The sequence below is a fragment of the Poromitra crassiceps genome (assembly GCF_964638095.1).
Source record: "Poromitra crassiceps genome assembly, chromosome: 10".
NCBI lineage: Eukaryota > Metazoa > Chordata > Actinopteri > Beryciformes > Melamphaidae > Poromitra > Poromitra crassiceps.
In genome coordinates, this window is record NC_139631.1 from 50,976,072 (window position 1) to 50,987,736 (window position 11,665).

Here is an 11,665-nt window from a genome sequence, read left to right on the forward strand (position 1 = left end):
CATTCTTTTTTTCAGGTTCGCTCTGTTAAAATCCCCTGCCACTACCAGCACCGTTTCTGGCTGTTTTGCCTTCTGTGCGCTGATCGCGTGGTCCAATTCTCTGAGAGCGTTATTTGTGTCTGCTTGTGGTGGGATATACACAGCTGTGAGGGTGACTGTGGTAAATTCCCTCGGACTGTAGTGAGGTACGCACTGAAGCATGACATACTCCAGGTCTGCTGAGCAATACGTCCCGATATTAGTGTTGTTGGTACTCCAGTTCTTATTAATCATCAAACAAACACTGCCCCCTCTCTTCTTACCGGAATGTTTTGCGTCTCTGTCCACCCTGTGCACGCTGAATCCAGGTATTGTGATGGCGTGGTCTGCTGTCTCAGGTGAGAGCCAGGTTTCAGTCAGACACATAACGTTGCAGCTCGCTATGTCCTTTTGAAATTGTGCTCGTGCTCTTAGTTCGCACATTTTGTTTTCTAGCGACTGTACGTTAGCCAGAAGAACGCTCAGCAAAGGTGGTCTGTTTGCGCGCCTCCTTAGGCGGGCGTTTAATACTCCTCGCCTCCCTCTTCTCCGTTGCTGTTGTTTGAGTTCAGGGAATTTGGTGAGGTCCGGGGCCAACCAGTCCTGGTTGGAGTGATTTCGTGCATTTCTGATGTTTATTAGCGCGTCCCTGTTGTATCTGTACGTGGTAGCGCTGGTGAGAGTCCTGTTGTTGATATCCTCCATGTTTGGCGCGCATATGCACGTACATATACACATTACAGAACTCAAATCAAATATACAGCATATTTTTTCTCTTTTCCCAGGCTTTAGAAATAAAATTGGCTGGATGGAATGCTCCTTTTCTAAAACATAATTAAAGTTGTTTGTAATCATCCAAATAAAAGAAATCATTGTATAGCAAGCTCATTTTCTCGAAAAGTACATGTCTAAATTCATCATACAGAGGACAGAAGAACATAAAATAAATCTAATTTTCAATCTGTTCTAAATCACAGGACACTACACAAGACCCCTAACACTGTAAAAGGCCCTGCACATTGCGCAAAATAACTTACATTGATCAGAAGTGACAACTTTTACATCGATCCATTGCAACTCGAGTGCATATCTAACTTGCCATTTTGGCCTGGAGGAGACACCTCTGATCAAGACAAGACAATATTTAGTGTATCAGACTCAGTCAAGGTTTAGTTAAAAGTCTGGACGAATGCAAGATGGAAAGCAATGGATAGACATTGCTATTGATTAAATATTAAATACAAAATTTATAGAAAGTTAATCCGCTAAACCACAGTTAGGAAGACGGAGACTGGTGCTCAACAGTTGAGGAACCACAGTAGCATCAGAAGGAAAATACTGGCACACTCAGGTCGTCTTTAGATGGTTTATTATAAGGTGCAGATCAAACACTGACGTTTTGACACTTAGTCTTCTTCAGAGTGAGCTTGCATTGGATTCACAGTGTGTTTGAATGAGGAGCAGAGGGGAGGAGCAAGCAATCTGCAAGCTGGCTGCCAAATCATACAATCAATCATCCAATACAACTTACCACCACATTAACAGACCAGCAAAGAATTCAGTATTAACTGTCAAATGCAAAAATATATAGCAGCAAGATGACAGATACATTATAACCAACAATGGTTAGAAAAATACCTTTGAAAAAGTTCAGGAGGTAAATCACTCAACCAGGGTTTTACTTGGTTACAGAATACAAGGAAAATACAGTTATTATAGTAAAGTAGATTTAACCTCAAAGACAAACCAACATAGGAATCAATAGTTTGTCAACTGCAAAAAATACAGCAGATTGACCAATGTATGTTAAAAACAATATAATGGTAAAGTGCAATTATAGAAAACAGAATAGGTTAAGTTCCTCATTTAAACGTGCAGCTCATGAATCCAGAAACTCTCTCTTCTGAGTAGTCTGTTCACTGTATCACCACCACTAAGATCTCCCCTAGAGATAGTGTTGCTATCTATAATTTACAGGTTATATGCTTAGGTTATAGGAGATGCTGGATCATCAGCCAGAGCCAGTACAAACACAGACTAAGTTGATCCACAGTGAAGCTCATCCAGTACTAACACAGACAGACTCAGTACTGTCGGCTATAGCGAGTACTAACAAAGCCCCAGTACAGCTTCAGCAACTAATTCCAGGTGATGTACAGGAGGGACGATTGTAGTGGGATGTAAGGAATTTAGATAGAAATATGGATTTTGATATCACTATTGATTCACTAAGTTAATATCAAAACCCCGGAGCACCACCACGTTGATACGTAAATTTTATATTACCACTGCCGTAGGTCAAAGTGAAATCAGAATCAGTTCTAAAGGAAGGGAGATCTTTAATCGACTGATATTATTATAACAAGCAATGAACACGTTTTAACTTCAAAACAGAATGCGTTTATTTAATCCACCAAATAGTAAAATCACAGTATTATGCATAACACCTTGTTCGATTGAGGTAAGAAAGGAGGAGAAAAGTGAAAAGGAAGGGAATAAGGTATTCAAAGAAAGCCTAGTTTAAACCTAACCTAATTAAATACATATTCTAATTCAAAGGTGAGTATTCTAAGTTACTCTATCTTCACAGCACTCTCCCAATAAGCAGAAAGACGTGTGGTCACTTTGCCTGACGTGGGGAGGCTGATCAAGCCACCGGACTCCTCTCTCTGGCCTGGTGCGGCCTGGGTTGTCATGGCGACGACGGGCGGCATGTCTGCTCTTGGACAGACATACGAGGGGGTCCCAGAGGCCGGCTGGCTGTTGGTTCAATTGTCTTTTAATGATCCTCTTGGTTAGAGGATCTCATCCCGTTGAAAAGGGATAATCAAAAATTATTTAAGCTTCACCTATCAAAAATAAAGCAACAAAAGGTATCTAGTCTCACTATATTTAGTTCGATGAGAGCCAGGTTTTCCTTGAAATCTGTTTCCACTCTTGGAAAACTATATCGTCTGGAACTGAAAAGCCATCCTTAAGAGTCAGCGTGCCTATTTGTGGGAAGACGGCCTCCTGAGTACTGCAGTCGGGAGCGGCTGTCCTTCCTCGATAGGGCCACGTGACACTCTTTGTTGGTGGCAGAATTATATGAGACAATCACCATTTGGTTTGGTGAAAGCTGCAATGGCCTTCAAAAGCATGGCATCTTTTGAGGCCTAAAAGTATAGGACTACATCTTGAATGCAGAGGGCTCTGCCTGTTCTAAAAAGTCCTTGTTGTTGTGCCAAAGTTCTTCTTTCGTCTGCTCAAAAACCTGTTAGAGAGCCGCCAGCCACAGTTTTTACCTCCTCCTGTCAGGAGAAAGGGGCAGGGAACGCCCCTTGCAACATGGCCCTGCCTCTCATGCATTGAGATAAGGAATAGTAATTTTCACTATTTATAGAACTTAACTAAACTATGTACTTCTTTTACAAACCTATTTATATTTCTTGACATCACTCTTGGTGTGAGAAAACAAAATATAGATGGAAAAGATAAAGGTAAATAGACTAGATAGATAGCAAAATAGATACATGTATAGACAAGCATTGGTCTTGTTACACAGGATGGCCCAAGAAAGATTTATGACTGTTTATCCAGGGACCAGCGGCGAAAAAACATGTACCTCTTTCCCTTAAAACTTATCACATGCTTAAAACATGTGTGGTGTATCTTTATATTTAAGGAATAAACCAAAACTATTTCTGGAACACATATCTTTACCAAATCTTGTATATGTGTACGTAACACAAACATATCTAATGAAACCACGGTTTAATTAAATCACTTATCTTGGGTGAATTAAAAAGAGTTACCCTAGATTCGATAACATGTCAACACTGCTAGATATACGGTAACTAATTAAATGATTGTCACACACTCATTAACACACTATACATATACATTCCTACTCAAGAAGTATGTAATACTAATTAACTTGACAAAGTATAGAATCATGAGGTTTGTTAATTCCATTTTGGCCACACACAAAAAGACCAGGACAGTGAATGTCTACTGGCTCTTCTTAAAAAGGAATGTGAAGTGGTTTATAGCCTTTGACCCCCCACTTCCATTCGATGACCTTTGGTTTGAGGAGGAAGATGGGGCCATGTTGTACATTTACAAAGCATTATTAAACATACCCATTATTTATATAGATCAATGTGGGTTGCGATTCGGAGAATATTGATACCAAACACTCCATGAGTTGCACGTACAGTACACAAGTTCCTAAACTGTTTGCTTCCAGACTCAGTGCCTGGGCATGACTGTTTTGCTTCAAGAGTCCTGTCCGGGGTCCCGTCCGTGTGACCTGTGAACTAAATCTCCACCAACCGGACAGAACGGACATTGACGAAACACACTGTCAGCAGTTAGAAATCACTCCTTTGGTATTTCCAGACAGGCTGGCATCTTGGGCCCTATTTGGCTGCCCCCAGATGCAAGGCGCAGCCAGAGGTCAATTCCTGTGACCTCTGGAGAGGAGAGATCTGTACAATAAATATTCAATATTTAATGAACGTTACTAGATGATTTTCGCTACAGGGAGCACTGAGTTGTCAGGTGTGACTGTGGCGATGGCAGATGTTAGGGTTAATACTCCTGTCGGTGCCCCTGACCAAGGTACTGGCAAAAGATGCTGCCCACTGCTCCTAGTTCTAGGAAGGTTCTTAGTAGAGGATGGGTCAAATGCAGAGGATGAATTTCCCCAAGGGGATAAATAAAGGATAACTTAACTTAACTTAAATGGCCAGGTAGGAGGGCCCCTTAGCAGAATCTTGCTTAGGGAGGGCGGGCGGGGGAGTCAGGACCGGTACTGTTGACAATGGCTTAGTCCTGCCCGTTTCACCATTTTCATCCTCCGTGTCTGTAACGTCCCTCGTCTGTTCAAACAAAGCAATGAAAAGGAGAGCGAGCAGATGCAGATGCAGATCAGTGCCACCATGTTCAGCTTCTTTTTCTCGCAATATGAGATTTCATCTCAACGATACATATTGTCACGTTTTGATATCGCGATATATTGTGGGACGATATATTGTGACATCCCTACTGATTGGTCAATCGCTGGTGAAACCAGAAAAAAGGCATTTTGTATATGACGATACCAGACCAGAGGCCCATGCCACGAATGGAGGATAAACAGATCCAGGATCTGTCCCTTAATCTGGTTTGGCTTAACCAGATCAAAGCAATCAAGCGAATTGGTACCACGGCTGCGGTTATCACCTGGGTCTGTCAATTTAGGATTTCCTTATCCAGCTCTGAGCTCGTGCACCTGAAAATGCTCGTGAACAGTAGTTTGTGCCCACGAAAGAGGTGTGGTTTGTAACAACTAGCCAATCACAATGCAATGTGGACAGCTCCGGATTTTACATCATCAGACAACATCAGACTATTTCCTCATGCATTGAAAGCGCACATCAAAGTGTATTAATTCAGTCATTTGATTTCTGCTGCCGTTTCTACCTATTTAGATCATAGATTTAACATTAGAAATAGACTCTGAATCAACATGGTGCGGGCGTAGTTATCATTGAATTAAAAAATAGCCTATAAAAATAGGAGCTCCATTGCACACTTAGTGCGCTTTGGAGACATTTATGGTAACCTTTTTACGCAGGTGATTTAGTGATATTTCTCCACGCAGCGTTCAGGGGCAATCGGCAAGGTCAACCGTGCTTGGGAGCAAATCAAAATTAATATGTCATGCTGGAGGAACAAGTAGAGGAAAAGAATAAAGCTCGCACACTGCAAGGCTCTAGTTGAGTGTATTTATTTTACACCGACAGGTAACGTTTCGGGCACCCTGCCCTTCCTCAGGGTGCCCGAAACGTTACCTGTCGGTGTAAAATAAATACCATTCCTGCCTCGAGCTCTGCACCTGCTCTATTTAGGCTTGGATTGTGCGTGTCTCGCCTTTTTTCATGCTGGAGGAACAAACCATAATCTTATTGAAATATGAAGCATCCAAAAGATGTAATAACAACCAAAGGCAACACTGCTACACATAATAATCACAGAAAGGATGGCGGGCAAAAAAAATGCAGATTGTCTCAATGCGTAAGTTATTCAGCTCGCTTGATTTTGCCACCGATGTTCAGCATCTCCGTTGCGCACACGGTGCGCTTTGGAGATGTATGATTAAATGGGGCTTGGCGGTTGCAAAAGACACTTCTCTCCTTTTCCAGGAAGCTCATTGGTTCATGGGAGGTGCCTTTTAAGGCTTAATCTTATCCTTGCAACTGAACCTGCTCTGGACCAGGTTAACTGTGAAGCTTAAGTTGCTATGGAAATATATCTTGGTAAGAAGTTAACTAGCGTCGTAGCACGGCAAACCCAGGGTTAAACCTGAAATTACCTCGCTAAGCCACTAATCTTGCTTCGTGGTATAGGCCTCTGAAGCAGCCAAAACACAACTCCATGGAGTGGGCAGAGTCAGACATGTTAAATGCAGATGCCCTGCGCCTCGTGTTGTTGTTGTTTACTCGCATCTGAGCCTTGTGTTGTTGTTTACTCGCATCTGAGCATCATGTTGTTGTTTACTCGCTCTGAGCCTTGTGTTGTTGTTTACTCGCTCTGAGCCTCGTGTTGTTTACTCGCTCTGAGCCTTGTGTTGTTGTTTACTCGCTCTGAGCCTCGTGTTGTTGTTTACTCGCTCTGAGCCTCGTGGTGTTGTTTACTCGCATCTGAGCCTCGTGTTGTTGTTTACTCGCTCTGAGCCTCGTGTTGTTGTTTACTCTCTCTGAGCCTCGTGTTGTTGTTTACTCTCTCTGAGCCTCGTATTGTTTACTCGCTCTGAGCTTTGTGTTGTTTACTCACTCTGAGCCTCGTTTTATAGTTGTTTACTCGCTCTGAGCCTCGTGTTGTTTGGCGTCTGTTTACTGACCAGGCTCTGAGCCACACATCACTGCTGCTTCACTGAGGTAGGCCAGGGCCACACACACACACACACGCCCGCGCACACGCGTGCGGATGCACATACGCACACACCCACACGCATGCACATACTGTATACACACACACACACACACACACACACGTCCACACGCATGCACACACACACATCTCTGTGGTAGCATCAGGTTATATAATATCAGTTTGTGCAGCAGATGGCAGCTCAGATGAAACAGATGGATCTGATAATTTTTAACAGCCAACCTCCAAAGAAGCAGACACACACAGTACTGTACTATACTATACAAGTTAGTATACATTATACTCTACTGTACTGTAGGCCAAATCAACATGATGTCGCATTGACAACAAATGTAACTTCCGAGTAGACACCTGCCAATTGATTTTAATTGTGGAGATATCACAAACTTGTTTGTTTATTTCTGTTGTCATTGTCAGCTGTAACTGTAACGTGAAACATATAAACCCTAGTTAAACACGGTGGTCCGCCCTATCTGATGTTTGGTGCGTATTTTATGTACTGTGTTGATAAACCAAATCTACCCAACAGTGACATGTCACCACCAGTGGGACCAGGGCCTGTACCATGAAACAAGATTAGTGGCTTAGCGAGCTAACTTTTCTGTGCTACGACGCTAGTTCACTTGTTATCGAGATAGATCACCATGGTAACTTATGCTGCACAGCTGGCCCGCTCCGGAGCAGGTTAAGTTCAGAGGATAAGATCAAAACCCATGAAAGACCCACCTTCTGACGTGTCACCATTCATATAGGATCCCCATAAGAAAAATAGTTTGCATTCAAATGAAAATCACAAAAGAAAAAAACATTAACAGCTCCTGTTGAATTAATTGAGGATTGAAGCCTTGCACTTGTACATAATTAAATTAAGCCTACTTCCCACTTTGGAATATGTTTTTATATTTATAGATTTTTATTTGTTCCCAAGTAAATACGTTTGACCCCACCAATTGCAGCTGAATGGTACGTGGAGAAATATCACTAAATCACCGGCGTAAAAAGGTTACATAAACATCGCCAAAGCACACTAAGGTGCCGTGTGCGCAACGACGCTGAGGCTGACATGTGTCGGACATTGTCATACACGCCAGAATAGCCTAATACATCTAACCAATTTAATCACCTACACACAGATGTAATTCATATCTACGCTACTGCATTTTGCAGCTGCAATGTGTTGCTTTTATGTATGTTGTGATAGAATTTTTTTCCAGCATTAGTCCTGTATTTATAAATGAAATCTATGCCCGTACCGTGTTGATTCAGTTCAGCAGCTTTTTATTTATTTATCATCATTTATATAATTTATTATCATACGATATGCTCATCTCTCTCTCACACAGGAGAGATAAGTGGTCAATCACACTACTTAACCCTTTGTGTCCCCTCTGCTCTTTTCTGCCTCTCCTGTAGCCATACCCCACTGACATCACTGGCCAGCTCAACCTATCAGATCCCTCCGTCAGCACCGTGGTCTGAGAGAGAGAGAAGAGAGAGACCCTGAGGAGAAGAGAAAGAGAAAGAGAGACACTGGGGAGAAGAGAGAGATTCTGACCTCGAGCCAGAAGCTGCTGGTTCCACTGCTGCTACGCCTCCTGAGCCACAAACACGCACACACACACACACACCCAGACGATCAAGACTTTGGTCAGCGACACACTGTGCCAGCGCACTGAGCCAAGACACGCATGCACACACACCCTGACACACACACAGACGCACTGACAAACACACACACACACACACACACACACACACACACACACACACACACACACCACCTGTCACCCCTATAACCCAGCTCTCCATGAGCCCTACTGTACCCAATGCAAACACACACGCACGCAGCCACACACGCGCACACACACACACATTAGCCTAGCTTCCTATTGTCTCTTCAAACCATTATTTTAACTTATGGAACCTTCATTTTGAAAATGATTTGTGATGTTTAAATATGAAACACCAACTTCCTTCCTCCCTCCCCCCAGTAGACTTAATCTGATTTGAAGAACTGACACCCCATTTACACCTCTTTCATTACCGCTCACCACTCCCCCAGGGGATGGGTCAAATGCGGAGAACAAATTTCACACATTGTGTGACAATCAGTGGGACTTTACCTTTACCCATTTACCCCTGGTTTTTAAATGTGACCTGTATCCGGATAAGTTATCTGGATAATGGTCGCATTTAAAAAGCAGGTGTAAATGGGGTGTAAAAGATCTGAACACAATGTGAGCCAGACTACCTCTAGATGTGGTCAGGAAGTTCTGATCACATCCTGATCACGAGACATTTACACCTTACATTAGCATGCGTTTTCCCTTATCCAGATAACTTATCCGGATACAGGTCACATTTAAAAACCAAGTGTAAATGGGGTGTGAGAGCTGCATTGTAGTACTTTTATCATAAAGTAGTGTACACACTTTGGACACCATGTTTCCCGTTTTGGAGCTTAAAACTCTACAGTTAGAAATTGGACAGTGAGCGGAGCGATTCTGGACAGAACTGGTGTGTTTCTGTGGGATCGGAGCTAGCATGTTAACGTTAACACAGCTGAAGTTAACTAGCTACCCACCTGCCGCTGCTCCCCCATCCCAACGAGAGAAGACGGAGAGGGGAGGAGTCTCCTGGGAGAGGGACGGAGCGTTCTGAAAAAGGGGAGGAGTCTCCTGGGAGAGGGGAGGAGCCTCCTCCAGAGCATAAACGCAGAGCATAATTTGTTCCCCATGTTTTATTTTTTGTTGTTTGAGTCAAATGTTTTATGGTCATTCACGATTCAGTAGCTGGCTGGTTGGCTTGGTTCCAGGCTTAAAACTCTTTAAGGAGTAAGGTCTATGGAGAAAATGAATGGGGAATTCTCTTAATGAATCAGAGCTGTGAAAAAGTGGGCGATCACTGTTGAGCTCTTTTCATAAGGGCTTAGGAAAAGACAACCGTCGTGCTAAGAGAATCCCTCTGCACTTACACTAGGCTACGCAAGTAGCATGTAGTTGGTGCTTTTTCACGTCAAGTAATGATTTCTCAAAACGCCACTGAGTGACAAAAACACTAGCTAGCTAAGACGCTAACACAGAGAAGTCGCGCTGATTTCAACCGTGAAATCCGTTTACTGCTCGGTTGCTGAGTGAGAAAATTGTGTTTTTCCGCAGATAAGCTAAGGTTACATCAAGCTAACTTTAAGCTATTGATGTTGTAAGACATTAATAGGCTATATTAAAAAATATGAATCATACGAATTTCATCAACATGAGCCGTGCTTTTTGAAAATAAATGTTGTGGGAGCTTAAAAATACAGTTTAGTAGCCTATGCTAGGTAACGTACGTTAATAACCTAACTAGCATCTTGTAACTGCATAAAACATAGGCTTACTAATATGTCTCCGCCTGCTGCCAGATGGGCTTTCCGACGTACAGCCAATCGTAATGCGTGAGGTTGTGATGTCATCTGTACGCACAGGACCCCCAACACATCTGGCAGACACGCCCGCCGCAGCGCAGCAAACACACACACACACACACACACACACACACACGGAGCCCGTCGGTTTACTCGGCTACAGGACCGGATCAGACCGACTTTGTCCTGATACAGTTACTCATTTGGTTTGGCCACTTTGCTGCAATACTGCCGAAAGTGGTAAAATTGGGGCTTTTGTTATATAATGTTTTCTTTGTTTTTTCCAAAAGCCCCCCTCACTTTTGCCACGGCAGCTCAGCAGCGCCCCCTCACTATTTCCATGGGAGTGCAGCAGTACCTCAGCAAAGTGGCCACACCAAATGAGTAACAACTGTATTTATTTTCAGCACCCCTATGCGACCTTCTCAAACATTTCGTGTGTGATGTCATCTGCCGACTCTCTGCTACTTTCCTTGGAAACACCAGCTCTGCTACAGGACTGAATCGGATTAGATGATTGTTTATCACACAGATTAAATCACAGTCAGAGTTGTACAGTGTTTTGTTGTTGTTGTTGTTGTTTTCAGACAGTGAGCACTTTAGTACGGCCATATTAAATAATTTTATTATGAAATAATTTTATTCTCCCCCAAATCCATTTCATCCACTTTAATTTTAATTTAGGAGTTAGGATTGATATTTTTTTTATTTTGTTGTTGTTGCTGACTTGGCTCTCTCAGACAGCCTCTTCGACAAGTTTCTCAAAGTGAAAACCAAGTTGTGAGGTGACGCAAGACCGACCCGCCTCTCAAAAAAAAACCAATCCAAAATGTCATTAATTCTCTATAGGCCTATTTACAATTATGACATAATTTAGGCTACTACAATAATTAGGTCTAGTTTTGATTTTGATCATTAGAGGCCTACTTTTATCAATTTCAGACAAATTATGGAAAATTCTGCAATATTCCATGTTTTACAGTTGATTCCATTTTTATTACCAAATTCCATGATTCCGTCAGTTTTTTCTGCATTGTAGAAATCATAGACCCTACTTGAGGTTTTTATTATTGGACTTACAGTAACAACAGTTATAGTCCAAAGTGACTCAGTGACAGAGGAAAGACACTCTTTAGTAACATCAAACAGGAGTAACAACATCGGCTATAGTGTTTTCAATGTCTCTATAGACCTTATTCGCTAACCCCGGACAGCGCCATATTGTTGACATACCGTCCTGCAGCTGACAACTATAGTAACGGCCTTATTGTCATTTCTGTTCCATTACGAAATAGCGATAGTGATGACAGCAATAAAAACCCCAGA

The 11,665-nt window shown here is 42.5% G+C and overlaps 1 protein-coding gene across 1 annotated transcript in view; it reads left to right on the forward strand.

Annotated features, from left to right (window-relative positions):
* The window catches only part of LOC310784501 (glutamate receptor ionotropic, NMDA 1-like), a gene marked incomplete at both ends in the record, with an annotated part of 339,903 nt that extends 331,491 nt beyond the window's left edge, over positions 1–8,412 (forward strand). Inside the window, one exon of the mRNA XM_083645485.1 lies at positions 8,347–8,412. Coding sequence (XP_083501611.1) covers positions 8,347–8,412 — 66 coding nt within the window. The remainder of the gene's footprint in view (positions 1–8,346) is intronic.
* Positions 8,413–11,665: the final 3,253 nt, after the last annotated feature.